At 42.4% G+C, this 18,915-nt stretch overlaps 1 protein-coding gene across 8 annotated transcripts in view; it reads left to right on the top strand.

The window, feature by feature from the left end:
- The first annotated feature begins 731 nt into the window (after positions 1-731).
- BPTF (bromodomain PHD finger transcription factor) overlaps positions 732-18,915 on the top strand; it is a 58,649-nt gene continuing 40,465 nt past the window's right edge. For 6 of the 8 annotated variants that reach the window (XR_010442289.1, XM_064728213.1, XM_064728214.1 and 3 more), the window contains exons 1-2: positions 734-1,403; positions 13,919-14,741. Coding sequence is in view for 7 of the 8 variants with exons in the window: in XM_064728213.1 (XP_064584283.1) it covers positions 764-1,403; positions 13,919-14,741 (1,463 nt within the window). In the remaining variant the exon portion in view is untranslated. Of the gene's footprint in view, positions 1,404-13,918; positions 14,742-18,915 lie in introns of all 8 variants that reach the window. The other 2 variants (XM_064728215.1, XM_064728212.1) reach the window with 2 other exon arrangements.

Genomic DNA, 18,915 nt, shown 5'->3' with positions numbered 1-18,915 from the left:
AGCTGTTCCCGACGGGCCCGGGGTTCCTCGGGCCGAGCTCTGGGAGTGACCCCGGCCACGGGCCCAGCGACTCCGCTGTGGGGAGAGGGTGAGGCCGGGGCAGCGCCGGCTGAGGGAGCGGCGGTGCCGGGACCGTGAGCTGGGGCGGGGGCGCGCTGGTGCCGGCGGAGGGGAAAGGGGCAAGCGGAGCAAAAAGGGGCGAAGAGCGGTGCCGGTGCCTGGGGTCGATGTTGCATCCAGGGTCGGTGGTCGGTGCCTGGGGTCAATGACGGTACCGGTGTCGGATCCGGGGTCGGTGGGCCGTGCCGGCGGCTCCGGGGTTCGGTCCGTGTGTTGGTTCGTCTTGTTCGGTGCCGGGCTCGGTGCCGGGTCCGGGTTCGGTGTCAGTGCCGGGCTCGGTGCCGGGTCTGGGGCTCGCGGGGCCGCCCCGTCGCGGCGGCTCCCTCACGGCCGCGGCGGGCGCGCCCCCTGGCGGCGGCGGCGGGCGCGGCGGTCACGTGAGGCGCTCGGGGCCTGGTGCCGCTTCCCCCAGTCAGCGCGGAGCGGCCGAGGCGCAGGCGGGGAACAAGATGGCGGCCGGCGGCGATCCGGAGCGGGGCGCCGGCGATTCGCGTTGAGCCGCGGCCCGCTCGGCCCGGCCCCCCCCCGCCCCGGCCCCGCGCCCTCCGCGGGGCGCGGAGCTTGCCCGTAGCCGCCTGTCCGGACTCCGAGCGCCCTCCCGAGCCGCCCTTCCCCTCCCTTCCCCCTCGGCCAGCGCCCAGCGATGCGGGGCCGGCGCGGCAGGCCGCCCAAGCAGCAGCAGCCGGCGGCGGCCGCCGCTCCGGCGAGCGCCCCGGCCCCGGCAGGCCCCATCGGCGGGCTGCGCTCCCGGCAGCGCGGCAGCAGCCGCGGCAGGTGGGCGGCCGCGGCCCAGGCGGAGACGGCGGGGCCCAAGCAGAAGGGAGCCGGCGCTGCCCAGGCCTCGTCGCCCGCCGCCGCCGCCTCGCCCAGGGGGGGCGGCAAGAGGAAGGCGGGCGGCGGCGGCAGCAGCACCCCCGGTGGGGGAGGCAGCGGCGGTAAGGGCAGGGGCAGGGCCGGGGCGGCAGGAGCAGGGGGAGGAGGAGGCGCAGGAGGCAGCTGCAACAGCCAAGGCAGGGCTGCCTCGTCCAGGAGGAGCATCAGCAAAGTGGTGTACGACGATCATGAGAGCGAAGAGGAGGAGGAGGAGAGCATGGTGTCCGAGGAGGAGGAGGAGGGAGACCCCGAGGATAACCAGGACTCCGAGGAGGAAGAAGAGGAGGAGATAATGGAGGAAGAGGACGACGACGACTCTGACTACCCCGAAGAGATGGAGGATGAAGACGATGCCAGTTATTGCACTGAGAGCAGCTTCAGGAGCCACAGCACCTACAGCAGCACCCCAGGTAGAGAGTCCGTGGGCGAACTCAAACAAGTCGAGGGCACCCCACATGCTCCCTCTAGGTTGGCAAATACGCTCCGCGCTCCCATGCGAGGATGTGAGGGATGCCCGCAAGCACTCCCAGGGAGAGGGGATGCAAATAACCACTGGCAGCCCCGGGGACGCGGGGAGCATCGGGAGATGCTCGGATGCGCGGAGAGCAGCGGGGAGGGCGGGCGGCACTTGCTGGAACAAGGGGATGCTCTGCGAATGTTCATGGGGAACCTGGCGAGCGCAGAAACGCGCGATCCACCAGGACGTGTTGCAAACAATGTCAGAAGTGTCGCGGAGCATTCGCTTTAAATTTAAAAACAAGGGAAACGAGAGGCATGCCTTGCAAAGAGGGCTTTTCAATTAAGTACAGGAAAGGCTGGCTTGTGCTTGCAAATACACTTGATGTTGAAAGGAAAGGAAGCGCATGTGAGTTGAAGTGGCTTAAAAAACCAAAAAACTATAAACACCGAGAATTTTCAGGCTCTTGAGGTCAGAGCTATAACTGGATCCAGCATCTACTGGCTTTAAGACAAAAGTAGCTTTCCAAGGAGGGAAATGAGGTGCATTGTTCAAAATGGAGATTGCATTGTTATAGTTTGGGGAAAAGTGCACAGGGCCTCATTGCAAGGATGTAAACCTAGCTGGAGTTCAACACAAAGATTAAAAGGTGGAGGTTGAGTCAGAGGTCTTGCATTTAAACGCTGCGTTTATCTTAAGGTATGGCAACCTTTAAAACTCCTGTTGGGGTTAAAATTCATTAAACATAATTGTGATTATTTTTTTTCATTCTAATGGAAAAATTGGGATTTTTTAAGGCCTGCATTTCTGTTTGTCCTTAATTGGTTCATTCACCAAGCTTCAAAAATTCTTTTATTTAAACTTAAGCACTTTGGATTTATTTGAACTTGTTCCAGAATGGAATTCGAGCTTAGAATATTTTATTTTATTTTTCTTTTCTTTCTTTTTTTTTTTAAGTCCTAAACCAGGAGAGTAGTTCAACTTATAGGTAATTTGGGCTGCAGGATGGCAGACACTGCTGTTGTTCCAGTATTTGGCCACTTTGGAAGGGGGGAGGAACAGGTTGTTGGTGTGAATGCATTGCATCTTAATTAAAAAAGGAATGTAGTTCCGAGTAGTTAGCTGATGACTTTTTAAAAGGGGGAAGTACTGGCTGCTAAATGTGTAATTTGTTTTTATTTTGGTGAGTTAATGATATCAGCTCATTCCGTGACTTCATAATACTTTATACATAACTTTAAAAATCTCTATATGTTTTTCTATATATATTTTTAAACTTATATCCATATGCTTCAGAGCCTAAATGAATCAAAATAAGTACATACAGTACTAAATTTATTTAGAGATAATTTTTAGAAGATGTTAGTTTACCTGTTGCAGGAATGTCCTGCAATCAAATTGAAATGTTTTGGATAAAGATTGAGATCTGACTTCACAGAAGGAAAGCTCTGAAATACTCTCTTGACTTTTAACTCTCCATTTTCTTCTTAGTTGTGATAACTTTCATTTCTAGTGCTTTTTTGGGAATGCTTATGTCAGGGAAATAATATTTTTATGATTTTAACTGGCTAGGTCAGGATAATATTTTTTGCCTGAGCATCCAGGTTTAAAATGAGTTCTGCAGAGAATGGGTGTATGCCATTTTTCAAATGTGCTAAGTGTTTTGGCAAATCAGAAGATAGCTCTCTCTGCATTGTTGTACAAGCATAGACAGGTTTTATGTGGTGTTCAGGTGTATCAGAAACCATTTTGATAATTTATATGTTTATTTCTCACTTGGTCAGGATAACTTAACTTTATTAAGAGAAGTGTAAGTGTAAGCATTTTAATCCTTAGGTGCTTTTGCTCTCTACCGAGTTTTTGAGAATTAAAACGTTTGTGTTGTTATTTTGGCAATTTACTGGTGGTTCTCATTAGTTCAGTGTTTGCCTAGAGGTCTCCCTCCCTCCTGGATACACTCTTGCCCAAAGTTTTCATTCAGGCAGCTCCGTCCGTGCCTCCTCCTGGACAAACACCTGCCCTGGGAGCCAGGGTGGCACCGATGGGATTCTGAAATCCCAGAGGCACTGATGGGAGTCTGAAATCCCAGTGCCACTGATGGGAGTCTGAAATCCCAGTGGCACTGGTGGGAGTCTGAAATCCCAGTGGCACTGATGGAAATCTGAAATCCCAGTGGCACTGGTGGGAATCTGAAATCCCAGTGCCACTGATGGGATTCTGAAATCCCAGAGGCACTGATGGGAGTCTGAAATCCCAGTGGCACTGATGGGAATCTGAAATCCCAGTGGCACTGATGGGAGTCTGAAATCCCAGTGGCACTGGTGGGAATCTGGCTCCTGGCATAATCCAGCAGGAGATGCCGGCCCTCAGAGCAGCACTGGCAGCAGGGTAGGGTTTGGCTCATCGGGATCTCTGTGTCTGACAGGGCAGAGCAGGGCAGGGCTGCAGTTGTGTCTCCCCGGTTCCTCCAGGTGCTCCCTGAGGCGGGGTTGGTGCTCAGCTGTGTTTATATACAGGGGTTATTTCATAGCCTTGTGTTAGATCATGGGGATTTATTTCATAGTGTTTAGATACAGGGGTTATTTCATATCCCTCTGTTAGATACTGGGGGGTTGTTTCCTAGCCCTGTGTTCAGGTACAGGGGGGTTATTTCATAGCCCTGTGTGTGTTTAGACACTTGAGGGTTATTTCCTAGCCCTGTGTTACATACAGGGGTTATTTCCTAGCCCTCTGTTAGATACAGGGGGGTTATTTCATATCCCTGTGTTACATACAGGGGTTATTTCCTAGCCCTGTGTTCAGATGCAGGGGGTTTATTTCATACTGTTTAGATACAGGGGTTATTTCATAGCCCTGTATTTGGATACAGGGGGGTTATTTCCTAGCCCTGTGTTAGATATAGAGGTTATTTCATATCCTTGTGTTACATACAGAGGTTATTTCATAGCCCTGTGTTAGATATAGAGGTTATTTCATAGCTCTCTGTTAGATATAGAGGTTATTTCACAGCCCTGTGTTAGATACAGAGGTTATTTCATATCCTTGTGTTACATACAGGGGTTATTTCATAGCCCTGTGTTAGTATAGAGGTTATTTCCTAGCCCTGTGTTAGATATAGAAGTTATTTCATAGCTCTCTGTTAGATATAGAAGTTATTTCATATCCTTGTGTTAGATATAGGGGTTATTTCCTAGCCCTGTGTTAGATATAGAGGTTATTTCATATCCTTGTGTTACATACAGGGGTTATTTCATAGCCCTGTGTTAGATATAGAAGTTATTTCATAGCCCTGTGTTAGATACAGAGGTTATTTCCTAGCCCTGTGTTAGATATAGAGGTTATTTCCTAGCCCTGTGTTAGATATAGAAGTTATTTCACAGCCCTGTGTTAGATACAGAGGTTATTTCCTAGCCCTGTGTTAGATATAGAGGTTATTTCCTAGCCCTGTGTTAGATATAGAAGTTATTTCATAGCTCTCTGTTAGATATAGAAGTTATTTCATAGCCCTGTGTTCGATATAGAGGTTATTTCACAGCCCTGTGTTAGATATAGAGGTTATTTCCTAGCCCTGTGTTAGATATAGAGGTTATTTCATAGCCCTGTGTTAGATATAGAAGTTATTTCATAGCCCTGTGTTAGATATAGAGGTTATTTCATAGCCCTGTGTTAGATACAGAGGTTAATCCATAGCCCTGTCTTGCAGCCAGGCAGAGGAACAGTGGCAGAGCTCCCGTGCTGGGAGCAGGGCTCCAGGGAGCGTCTCCTCCCTTGGCTTGGACGGGCTCCTGACAGAATTTTTACCAAAGGGATGATGAACAATCCTCTCTCCTTGCCCTCCAACCACTTCCAGGATGTACTCTGAGGGGCTGAAGAGTTTTTGAGAGCTGGCTGTTGAATAATTGCCATCCCAGTCAAACTCTGCTGCCAACCAAGCTTTTACACATAAATCACATCCCCTTTAAATGGGGGATGGACTTGCTGCAGTTTTTTCTAACTTACATATAACAATGAATTAAAAGATCACAGAGCAATGTTTCTGGCCAAGAAAGCTTCAGGTTTTTGCTCTGGTGGGAAGCTTATGATTTATCTTGAACTTAGATGTAGGAGTACTTTCTACTATAATATGGTAATAAATTAATATTATTATAATATAAAATAATATTATTAAACTATTTAAAGAAGTGGAATCTTAGAAAAGATAAAATGCCTAATATACCACTTAGTCATGGTACAATAAAAACATACTGTGTGCATAACAATTATTTCTCTTTAGTCTACTGGATATACTTTTGGTGGAGGGATTTTGTATGTGTAATGTCCCTTCCCTCTTACCCCAGCAGGTGGAGGAACTGCTGGGACAGGTATCCTGTATAATTTGTATCACTAAACATTTTTGCCATTCCCTGTCCAGTGTAAATTCCACTTGAGGCTTGTCACTGTTGCAATGTAGTTACAAAGTATTTTTCATATGTTGCAGAGTTTTAAGAGAAGGGTTTAATGGGGATGCCTAGAAGTCCTTCATTTTTTCTTTATTGATTTTTCTTCATCAGAAAACTAGTTTTAGGAAGAGCTATACATCTAAATTTCAGCTGAGATCATCAGTCTGTCAAACAAACAAATACACAATATATATCTTAAAATACAATAAATAATACTTTTAGTTGGATTTGGCTTGTCTGAGCATTTGCAGGGATTGACCATTGCTTCAGTTAACCAGTTACTTGCCAGTGGGCTTTTATCTTCAGAGTGAGAGAGTTTAGCTGGGAAGCAGGTGCTGCATTTGGTGTGTCTGTAGTAATTTTTTATCTGAACGTGTTTTCATGCTCTTGAAGAATTGTCTAAGGGAGACACCGAGATACAACACTGAGATATGCAGCCTCCTTTGTCTGCCTCCTTTGGAAGATTTACCATCCTCCCAAACATCTCACCTGGGCTACCCTGTTCTCTAAATTAAACCTGGTGTGCTCTTATTTTACCATTTACTGATCTGCACTCTGATTTGTGCTCTGGAGGGAAGGATCACTACTTCCTCATGCCAGTCTTGGAAAATGTAGGGGACAATCCTTAACAAAGAAATTGTGTAGAAGGCCAAAGGAGTAAATCTGGGGCTGATCCTGCTGCATTGACTTGTAAATTGGCAGCTTATCTGAGCAGAGCTTTGTCAGTCATCTCAGGAGCTCTGAGCAGCAAATACCTCGCCCTGATCGAAGGATGAGTGTTGTAAGAGATAATGTGCTGGAATTACTTTATTGGGCAAACTTTTTCTGTAGATCTGCTGTAAAATTCTGTCAGTGCTCATTGTGTTGCATGGGACAGGTGTAAGGTGAATAAATGTGGATTTTAGTGGGTTGGGGCTGGCTCTCAGGGCTCACTAACTTATTAAATTTGTTACAGCTTCTCTGAGTGTGTCCCAAGAGATTGTCTAGAGAATCATTTTGCTTGTGCTGCCTGTGGTTTTGTTGTTTTTTTCCTTTGCCTGGGTTCTAGGCACTGAAGGGTTGTTCCTCACTCTCAGTCCTTCTCTCACCTGCTGCTTGTGCTGCATTTGCATTTGTTCTCCAAATGTTAAATTGATTCCATAGAACACGGGGGGTTTGTGTTCCTGGCTCCTGGCGGTGTGCTCATGGCCATAATGTTGGGAAATTAAATTCTTAAAAGTGAAATCAGTTGAGAACCCTGGTTTGATTTAAAAGTGCGTGCTGACAGGTGTGCAAACTGAAAAAGGAAACAGCCAAAAGTTTTACAGTTTAAAAGAACATAAAGAGCTACTTTTGTACAAGGGAAGGCAGGAATCAAACTTTACTTGGGAACATGTGTGGGAATTTGTGTGATGTGAGTGCATTCAGGATCTAGTCTAATAACCAATGATTTTTTTCATTTGTTTTTCAACTTCCAAAGCTTTTTTTGGTGCTTGGAATGCCTCATTTTTAATGCTTGTTTAGTTTTTAAGTTTTATTTATGGCTGGATTTTTCTCTTCTCCAGACTAAATAAATAAATTTGGGTTAGGTGTGATTACTGCAGAGTAATATTCAAATCGAAGCTGCACCTACAAGTAGTTACAAATGCATCTTATTTTTTTAGAAAATTTTTCTGGATGAGACTGTTTGACTGTGAATATTAGAAACATGATTATCATGTTGGCATTTTTAAAAGGGAAGAAACTGTTTTGTGGAAGTCAAAGCCTTTAATTTCAGCCCATCCCAAGAAAAATATTTAGATTTTTCTATTTTGGCACTACTTTTCATAATATATTCTTATTTTATGTTGAACTCATTCATTTTACTGCTGTTTTTTCTTTGGTGGAAGCTGAGCAAACGTTCTCCCAAGAGGTTGACTTTTAATTAAAGAACCAGTTTGGATATTGCTGTGGCAAACATTCAGCTCTCTCCAGTTTCTGCATTCTGCTGTGAAAGGAAAGAAAGAACACCAAAAAAAGGTTTTCTTACACATTGTCATGAACTGTTTCCAGTTTTCTCAGTGCTATCTAACAAAACCTCCTGTATTGCTGAACAGTCCCATTTGAAACGTTCCTGCTGCAATATGGGACAGCAAGTGAGTGTTTATTAAAACCAAACCAAAATAGGAGGGAGTTTGAGGGCAGGAAAAAGGCAAAGTTTCCAGAAGGAAGGAAAATGTAGGAGAGGGCATCTCTGAGTGCTCTGCTCCAGGACATTGCATATAACTGGCAGCTGGTCTTTATGTTGAGGAGTTTTTGCAGTGACTCACAATCTGGAAAACAAAACCAGCCCAGTTCTACTTTACTAAAGATGGACTTTCATCTAAGAGTTCTGTGGTTTGACTTGGCTTGTGAAACTTGAAGCCAAAATTTTAATCTTTTTTGGGGGAAATTGAAAGTCCTTTCTGTGGTCAGTTAGTGGAGTGTGACTGAGGGGTTTGTTCTGTATTTTCCCCTCCTGTAGAGGTTGCTGAGGGATCTGAAACTCCTTGGTCTCTTTTCCCTCCCCAGTGTCCTTCCAAGCTGATCCTCTCCATGGCAGCTGTGAGCAGCAGCTCTGGGCTGGAGAGCCCAAAAGTTCTGAGACAAGTGAAATGAGACCAGCTGTGAACTTCCAAATCAAGAGAGGCTGGAACCAGTGTTTATTTTTTAGGCCACCACTCTGTCCCTGTTTGAACAGGACAGTGGTTCTGGCAGGATATTTGTTCTCAAGGACATCCATCCACCAGTCCAGAACCTGAAATGTGTTGGGCTGAAAGGCTCTGTTTGCTGGAGGGGAGGGATGTTTAACATCAGTGAGACAAGGCAAAACTGGATTTTTGTGATTTTTGTTAGCCTACATGTGTAAGGTGATTGAATACAAGTAAAGCTGAAGAGCATTAAACTGTGTCCTGGACACTGATGACTGCAGTTAATTCAGAATCTCTGGTTTTATAAACCAGCAGATGTGTTAAGGATGGTTAGAGGAGTTTTAAATTCTCTATTCTCCCATGGTAAAGAGTAGATGTGGCTTTCCCTTTTCTTCTTTCAGTCTGTGAATGAAAGTGGGGACAAAGTTTTTGATCCTTTTAAACTCTTTTTCATTTCTGAATTCTGAAAGGGTCAGCATTTGAACCAAGTAGGTTGAGTAGATGCAAATAAAAGAAATAAAGCAATATTCTGGGTTTTTAAAGTAAATTCTGATTTTGGGTGTTTAGACTGTTACTTGAGTAACTTTGTTTTATTTCAAATATCATTAGTGTGTTTGCTTAAATATTTGTAATAGAAATTATTTCAGTAGATTATTCTAAGTGTAGACTGTAATTATCAGTATCTGATAATTACAATGTTCCATGGAAATAGAATTGTTTACTCTTTAATCTTAATTACAGGCAGCTCTTTAACTAGAGAATTCAAAATAGGGACAGGTAACCACTGCAGACTGCTCCAGCACTTGGGGAGAGACAATGAAGGATTTGCCATTTAAAAGAAGCTTGTGCCAGATAGAAATATAAAGCTCAGACACTCCAGGGGATCTGGATCCTGTCAATATTCCAGCTGTGGCAGCAGGAGGCAATTGGCAAATCAATTTTTTTCCACCAAATAAAGCTGTGGAATTTGAGTGGTGTAGAAGTGAACATTTTCTGCCTCAAAGGTGAAATTTGCTTCAGAGGCTTGGTTAACATGCAGAAACTATCTCAGAGTATCTCATTTGCATATAATAAAACTTGAGTATGTTTTGGGAAACTTCAGTGTGGGTAAATTGAGAGTAGATTTCTTGAATTTAGAGTAGTTACATGAAAATTCAGTTTAAAGTCTGGTCAGTCAGGTGGTGGTGCTTAAAGGAGAAATAACCTGCCAGTGCACCTGCTCTGCAATCCCTTGGTGGTTTTGGGGTTAAACAAAGCAATTTCTGTTTGAAACAAAATTTCCCTGTGGGGGCCCAAATCCTTGACAAATGACAACAAGTTTAAAAAAAAAAAAGGTTGTAAAATCCTAGTATCTCTTAAATAATTTAAACTAAAGTGTTTGGAGTGGCCAGAGTTCTTTGGGGGCTGTGGGGTTTTGTGTCTGCCACTGAATGTTGAATTTAAATATTGGCCCACTTGCCTCATGAAAAAGAAGATTGTCTTTGAAAGTGAAGAGCTTGAAAAACTGTGTATATTTATTGCATTTTTCAACGTTTGAGGGATTTTCTTTTGTGTTTACGAGGCACAGTAGGGTAAACATGGACTGTGGCCTTCAAAACCCCTCACACAGGAGGTGGAGCTGCTCCAAAGCGGGGTGAGCTGCGTGGGTTGTCAGCACACTGAAAAATCAGCAGTAAAACAGCAACATTTCAGCTTAAAAAAAAGACCTGTAGCACTTTGACATCGTTATATATTCCATTGACCTGCACTTTTAATTCCAGTTCAGCAGCCACTTGCAATGCTTCGAGATTTATGAGCACCTTGGCAGAGAATGTCCATCCTTCTCACTGGAGATTATTAGATTGCTTGGCTTTGTTGGTTTGGGCTTTTGAGGTTTTATTTTAAAGGTATCTGAATGTTTCTTGAGATCACAGTTGGTGTATTGGCCAGTAATACATTGGAGCACAAATTGCTGGGAATTTCTGAATATCCAAATCACACTTTGTGACTCTCTTCTCAACTTCAAATTCTCTTCATCCCCAGTACAGAGAATATTAATAACAAATTGAAAGTGAAATTGGAAAGAAAAAAAGCCAGCATAGAAAGATTTTAAATGCTGTGCCATCAAGTCATTCGAGAAAAATACAGTTTCTTTCTAAAATATTCTGCATCTTTGAATACTTGCCTTTTTTAGCTCTGCAAACCAGTTTATATTTAGTTGAGAATTGTTCAGAGCAGTTCAGTGTCCAAAAACAGAAATTATTTGAGCTCTTGAGCTGTGGTGTGTGGTTTGCAGTGTGGATGGGGAGTGTTGAGGTGCACAATATCAAAATGTGCTGCAACTGTGAGGCCTAACACCAATGAAGCACACATTTTCTAATCCACTCTGCTTCTCCTATTGTCTGTTTTATTCTTGCTTTTGAAATTTCTGCTCTTTATACCAAAACAAACAAGAAAATTCACAAATTGCTTTAAGTAGGAGATGGAATGGTGTGACTAATGCAGCCACAGGTTGTGTTGTGCTTGCACCAAAGTACAATTCTTTATTGTGTTATTATGACACATTTATATCCTGATAACACATTTCTTCTAGATCTGTAATAGCACCAGTATGTTTCCTTTGTAAGAGGAAGTGTTAGAGATTAACTTTTTCAGAACATATGAGGAATGCCTTGTTTTAAAGTTCTTTTTTTATTCCCCTATTACTTTCATGTGACAGATCCACAAGTGTCTTTAAATTGCACCAGTGGATGTTTAGGTTATATAATAGGAAACTTTGTTTTGCTGAAGGGTTGTAAAGCACTGGAACTGGCTGCTCAGGAAACTGGTGTGGGTCACAGCCCTGGAGGTGTTCTGGGATGTGTGGATGTGAAACTTGAGCAGATGGTGGTGGGGCTTGATCCTGGAGATGTTTCCAACTTCACTGATTCTATGGTTCCATCCCATGCTTATCTCATGGTAAAGAGACATCAGCAAAATTGGTGTTTGGAGTCCATTTTCTTCCAGCAGTGTTCCTTCACTCTGTTTTATCTTTGTCTAAAATTACTGGGGGGATTTGTCACTTCTCATTAGTTGAGGCAAAGCAGGGTTGATGTCCTTGCTGCTGTCTCTTGAAGGGCTGTTCCATGGCATTGCTGTGTGACAGACACAGCTTTCTGCTCCAGAAGGAATCCTGGCTGATATCTCTGCTGTCTTTTGTGATGCTGGCACTCTGTGAGGGCCGTCAGGGATCTCAGAGGGTCTGTTCTGTGGTGTCCTGCATGGCCAGGACTGCAGTGTTGAAGGAAACTTCAATAAACTTCAGGTTTATTGTGTGGCCATGGCTTCTTTTGCTTTTGGGGTCCTTTAATTAAACCAGCTGTGGCTTATGCACATAGAATTTTGGATCATGTTGGTAGAAAAGTTGAGTTGAATGTAGAGAACCCTTGCTTAGTGCCTGGCTGTGAAACTGCTTTGTCTTTGTGTGTTTGCCATGATTAAACATTTTCCACTGATTAGTGCAGAGGCATGTTGGAAGACACTCATAGAAACATTCCTTCACTTTCCACAGTCAGAACTCAAACTTGGAAAGTTATTTTTATCCACAGATGAGGTTGACCTGTTACTTCTGTAATGGAAATATCTTGAAGTTCATCTGCTATATTGTTTGGGTGTGTAATTTGTTGTACAAGATTTCATTCTTTAACACTGGAAAGGGAAAGCTGTGTCTGGTGCCTTCTTGCCATACCAGCCTAGGGGTTGATTTATTTTTCTGAAATCATTTGTTGTGCATTAAGATGTTTCTTAGAGGTGGCTTTTCTTTCTTTTTTTTTTTTTTCCCCCTTTTCAATGCATTAATGTTTTAATGATGGTGTTTCAGATTCAGCAGGATCTGCCTTAGCAGGTTTTCTCCCACATTATTTTCTGTATTTCTGGGAGTATTGAATGGAGTAGGGTGGGTTGAACAAATGCCACAGAGAACCCTTTCCATTTAATGGTAACATCCAAGCTGACTGCAGCTCACTTTATCTCTTCATTTCCTTGAACCAGTTTTTGGGGAGCTCTGTTATCTGCAGAGCATGGTTAAGAAATTATGAATATTATAAATTTCCAGACTATTGGTTGTGTCACTCTTCAGTGTCAGAACACACAAAGTTTAATAGATGTCCCATTTTAATGAAGTGTGTGTGGGAAATGGCTGCTGTGGATAGCTGCAGTTTTTCTTTGAATTTTCTCTGTGCATAAAATACATCCTGCTGCCACTTGTCTATGGACAATGGATAATTTTGGAATTTAGTTGTTGACCAGAATCTTAGTGTGCTTAGTAAGAGGACCTAAAACCCATTTTCATCTCAGTTCTTGGATTAAACCTAGCTGATGGTTTATGAGGTTTTCTCAACTTGTTTTTTTCTAGAAAGGGAAATAAACTTAATGAGTGCATCTTAAACTTTTAACTGATAGCTGAGAAATAGTTGCATGTAGCTGGTTATTCTGATAGAAGATTAAAATATTTCATCTTTCAGGTAGTGTCATTTAAAAAAACATTCCTCTTTTATTTTTCCTTCTGCTTGGCATCAAGGACAGTGGAATCCAAGGGAAGGAAATGTAGCATCTTATCTGAATTGACATCTGAGACTGAATTAATTATGCTCAGTGTCTTTTAGGTAGTAAAACAGCTCTTTAGCTTTTATTGGTAAACTTCATCCTTCTGTAATTTTGCCTCCTCATTCTGTGGATATGGCTCCTGTTTTATTGAAGCATGAGGGTGGATTGGGGAGGTGCTTGTTTGTTTGTTTTGAGAAATTGAGAATTTTTGAAATATTTTCATAAAATACCACATTTACTTTCTGGTTTTGGTTTATTGGTAGTCAGGAGAAATATTCTAGTTAGAAAGCAGTGGGAAACATGCTTTAGGTTCTCTTTTATATTTTAATTTGGTTGAGATTGATGTCCTATGACATCTGCTTGAAATGAGCTTTGTGGATGCCCTTGCTGGATAGGAGAATAATTGCAATCATTTAATACAAAATATCTGTTTGGAACTTGATGTTTCAGGTTTAAACTAGTCATGTTGAATAAGAATGAGAAAAAATATTATTTTGGCTGCAGGAAATGTCTTTTTTTTAAGTAGTTTAAACAATTACATTTCCAGATATCATTTTAAAGCTTCAGTAGATGTGTATTGTGTGGGAAATGCAATTCCTGTACGTGTCTAAAGCAAAACTTCAGCTATCTTGTGTTTTATTTTCACACTGTTAGTTAAAGTATGAGATGATTAGCTGAGTTAACACATTTATGTAACTGTGAAGCTTGTGAAGCCTTAATTTGCATTAGTTCAGAATGTTAACACAGTGATTGATGATACATATTCAAACACATTGACCTGTGAGCAGCAAAATCCTGACTGTTGTTTCTTATTCCAGGTAGGAGAAGACAGAGAGCACATCGTCCTCGTTCTCCAATATTGGAAGAAAAAGATATCCCACCCTTGGAGTTTCCTAAATCCTCAGAGGACTTAATGGTGCCTAGTGAGCATATAATGAATGTTATTGCCATCTATGAGGTACTGAGGAACTTTGGCACTGTTTTGCGCCTCTCTCCTTTTCGTTTTGAGGACTTCTGTGCTGCTCTGGTAAGTCAAGAGCAGTGCACACTCATGGCAGAGATGCACATAGTGCTGTTAAAAGCAGTTTTACGTGAAGAAGACACTTCAAATACTACCTTTGGACCTGCTGACCTCAAAGATAGCGTTAATTCCACTTTGTATTTCATAGATGGGATGACGTGGCCAGAGGTTCTGCGGGTATATTGTGAGAGTGACAAGGAATACCATCATGTTCTTCCTTACCAAGAGACAGAGGACTATCCTTATGGACCAGTAGAGAATAAAATCAAAGTTCTGCAGTTCTTAGTGGATCAGTTTCTTACCACAAACATTGCACGTGAGGAGTTGATGTCAGAAGGGGTTATTCAGTATGATGATCATTGTAGGGTTTGTCACAAACTCGGGGATTTGCTGTGCTGTGAGACCTGCTCGGCCGTGTACCACCTGGAGTGTGTGAAGCCGCCCCTGGAGGAGGTGCCCGAGGACGAGTGGCAGTGTGAGGTCTGTGTGGCACACCAGGTGCCCGGGGTGACTGACTGTGTGGCTGAAATCCAAAAAAACAAACCCTACATCCGCCACGAGCCCATCGGCTACGACCGGCACCGGCGGAAATACTGGTTCCTGAACAGGAGGATCATCATGTGAGTGAGCCAAGCACTGCATCCTTTCTGAGCAATTCCACTGGGTGTTTAATACTTCATTCAAATTGCTGTGTCATCTTAAAAATGCTCTTCCTTTAGATAAGGCTTGCTGTTTTGTACTATTACTAAAGACCATGTAAATAATCCATATTTATCCCAAATGAATATTCTCATAATCTATACATAAAAACAGGACCTCAGGCTTAATATTAATGTGCCTAAAACACATGAATGTGAGGCAAAGGAAGGGAATATTAATGAGGACTCCCCAGTTTCTTGCAGAAGTTACTGAAGAGAAGTTTGATTCTTTTTATGATCACACAGTGTGTAGGACACTGCCTGTGCTCTGTCACCTGCTTAGGCTGTGCTTGGCTGCCAGGGGCTGGTGCCAGTTTGATGCTCTGCCTTTGAAGCTGAAACTTTCAGAGATGCTCAGAGGGATTCATTGTTGCTAGAAATGCAGAAAGTGTTGCATTGAACGTTGTTCTGTAGCGCAGAGAAAGTCACCATTGAAAGTAGAGCCTGTCTTGGAGGGAGGTACTGTGTGTGTTTCACACAATTTCCTGTTACTCGTTGGTCTCAAGATACAAATGTACCTCAAAATATTAATAGGAATCAAACCCTTGCTAGTGAGGGCATTGTGCTCTGGATTTTACCTGAAAAGTTGAATCTGAAAATCATTTTTCACAGGAAAATGATTAAAGATTGGTTTTGTCATAAAAGACTGTTCTTAGCTAATTGTTCTCATAATGGAGAAGAAACAATATTTAAGTGAAATTAGTGCTATTGTTAAGTTAGGCAAAATTGAGATTTTAGCAGAGCTCTGAAAACACAGAAACACAGTTTCCATTCAGTGTTACAGAGAAAATAAACCACAGCTGGGCACCTGAACAGAATTTCATACAAAGCAGGTTGCAGTGAATGTTAAGATAGTAGCCAGCGTGTTTAAAAGGGCCTGTGAGGTCTGCTGATGGTGTTCCATCTTGCAAAGAAGACACTTCGGAGGGCTCATGGTATTCCTTTAAAATGTGGGGCTGTTTCTCTGGGGTATTGTCAGCTGATGCTTTGAGTATTAATTTTCTCTACTCTGTTTCCTGTGTTCTTTCATATTTTGTAAAAAAAGAGTCCATGTTTGATCTTTTTTCGTTTCTCTGGGTTATAAATGTCACAGTAATGCCAAGTAACCTTTCAGAGGATGCAGGGAATCTTTTATACTCTTCTCTTTTCCCTATATATGTGCTCCATGTTTATACTCAGCCCCATGCTGCAGTGAGGGGTGGATCACTCAGGTGGCTCACCAGGATGGGATGGGCACCTGGAGCTGTTGATATCCAATTATTCCATTGCTTCCTACTGAATTTCCTGAAAATGTGTTGAAATTTTGATTTTCACCAAAAGCTCGGTTGTGAAGGATACATAACTGGGATTATTTTTGCTCTAGTTCCTTGTGCTTTAATAACTTAGGGTTACCTCTGCCTTGGTTTTGTATCTTCCTCCTCAAACTCTCAAGGAAAAGGTTGTTCTAAAGATGGATTTGTTTTCACTGCTCTCCTGTACTGGCAGAGATCTGGGAATTATTAACATTAAAAAGTCCAGATCACTCAGGAGCTGATTTTGAGCTGAATGGGCAGACTTTGTTTCCTCCCTGTATGTAGGCAGATAGGTAATTATTTTTAACCAAACCTGATCTGTGAAACAATGTTTTTTTTCCCAGTGAAGTAGAGTATTTGATGTTCACAAGGTTTTGATACAGGCAATACTTCAACAAACTTCAAACTAAAATGAATCATGCAGGTGCTTCGTGATCCTTTGAAATCTGCACATGTGAGAGTTGTTTCTTTCTAGCACATTGGTGGTGATTTTAACTGCACTTACGAGACACATCTTCAAAAGTTAAATGTGTTGAGTTTTTAAAAACCAATATTTTGCATTCCTTTTAGGTGTTCTGTGGGCAAATTATATCATAAGGGGTCAAAAGTAGTACACAACTTAATTCCTGCAACTTTAATAACTCACATTGACATTTTAGTTTTTAAATTCAGTAAGCATGCTGTATTGCAAACCCAACTTTTTTGCATATATTGACTTATTTATTTAATTATTTATTTATATATATGCACACTGAACAGGATCAAACCACACCTGAGATCTTGGATAACTGGAGGGTAATTTAAGAGATAACTTCCAAATGCTAAAAACTGAGATTCATGAAATTATATTATCATATCAACTTTATTAAAATGAATAGAATATATTCCCCAATGCCATGTGATGAAATGTATCAGAGGAAACTAATAGATCTAAAAATAATCTGCACAAATACCAATTTGAAATCCTGCCCAGGAGGATTAGAGAACTGAAATCTTAAATTCTTGGTGGTTTTGTTTCTCAAAAGGGTTTTCAGAGCTTTTTACTTCTCCCCTCTTCCCCTTTAAATGTCATAAATCCAACCCACTGCTGGTTCTCCTACCTTTTAAAGGGTTTTTTAGGCTTGTTCCCTGATACTTTATCTCCATCAAATGCCTTTTTCAATCCCATCTTTGTGGGTTTGTTTCTCTTTTCCACTTCTTCTGTTTTACAGAGATGGAAAAGTGGACACTAAAGGAGTCTCCTCATGAACAAATATCAACAAAATTAAAATACAGGCCAAGAGCAAATTAATTCCTGACGTTTTTGTTTCAAGCTGTTTACAAATTAAGGAGGATGCCTCTGGGTCAATTGCATTTGTTTTACTTGTGAAGATTATTTCTGCAAGTTATTAACTCAGGAAATTTGGGACTTTGACTTGCATTGTGCTTCTAAATTGCTGCAGTGTTTTAACAAGTTTATAGAAATATTGAGATGCTTTGGATTTATCAATTATCTGTGAGAACAGATAATGAAACACTGTTTGGCTTTCATTTTGATAACAGAAATAGGACACACATTGTTATTCCTGTGTTGTGTGGATCTTCCTCAACAGTCAAAAGCAGTTGCAGCTTTTTTTGTCTGCAAGATTTGTCATGCTGTTTATGTTCTTAGGGGGTCCTCCTCTATTTTCTCTAGTTAATTAACAAGGATTTGGATCTTCATTTGAATAGATCGCTTTAAACAATTTCCTGAATTCTTCAGTTTCCACCTGTATCATCATGGAATTCAGGAAGTATCTGCTACTTAGTGCTAAATATTTTGTTATCACCTTACTTAAAAGTTTTGATTATCTTCTATGTCTTTTATCAGTCTTTAAACTTGTCTCTGCAGCCTGCCAGTGAATAGTTGCTGGCAGCAAGGAGGCTGAAAGAGGTAGGAAATAATCATGGGATTCTTTTCTGCTCCTTGGCCTCACACATGGTGTGTGACCCAGCTGAGTCCCCCTGTCCAGCACCAGGCTGGAGATCTGCCTGGGCTGCCTGAGAACAGCACTGGGAGCTGCTCCTTGTGCAGCCTTGGGCATCCCAGCTTCTTATGGCAGCCCCTCTGATTTCCTCAGAGGGTTAAAGTCATGTCCCTTTAGTAAACACAGGAGGGTGTTAAGGGAAAATTAGCTGGAATGATATAATTGTTAATTGAAGCCTTATCTAAGTTGGCCAAAATGGATTGCATGGAATGATCCCTGCTGTGTGCTCCAGGTCTTCCCCTGGCACACGTCTGAGTCTTGGAAAGAAGTCTGGCCAGAGATGAGCTCGGTGTAAGCTCAGACCAACCAGTTTGTGCCATTCCACATTCTGCCTGTGCTTTTTCCAGAGAAAACTCTTTCATTCCTCAAATTCTCTTAAGGTTGTGATAGTCTTCAGATCAAAACAAACTTTGTGCTCAAACCCTGATATAAGTGAAGTAGAAGGGTATTAAAATACTCTTGGATAACCTCATTGTCTGTTTCTAGAATATTATCTGAGCAGTTCTTTAATGGGCAGGACTCAAATCCCACATGGAGGGATCAGCTCCAGGTGCTTTCTGCAGAATGCTCTTGGTGGTTTGATGTCTCAGCTCTGCACACTGAGCCTGGGGTTTACTGGGCTGCAATACAGCAGAGCTTTACTGGTGCTGAAGGCTTTGCCTTGTCTTATCCAGGGAAACTGGAAGCAGCAGTGAATTGGTTTTCAGTCCAATGGAACCTTGCAAACCTAGAATAGAAAGAGCTGATGGGAAGGGAAAAGCCAGATGCTGCTTGGGAGGCTCAGGTGACACAGACTCA

The sequence above is a fragment of the Zonotrichia leucophrys genome, chromosome 18, assembly GCF_028769735.1.
Source record: "Zonotrichia leucophrys gambelii isolate GWCS_2022_RI chromosome 18, RI_Zleu_2.0, whole genome shotgun sequence".
NCBI lineage: Eukaryota > Metazoa > Chordata > Aves > Passeriformes > Passerellidae > Zonotrichia > Zonotrichia leucophrys.
The sequence above is the reverse complement of the archived record's forward strand: the minus strand, read 5'-3'. Positions and strand labels throughout refer to the sequence as shown.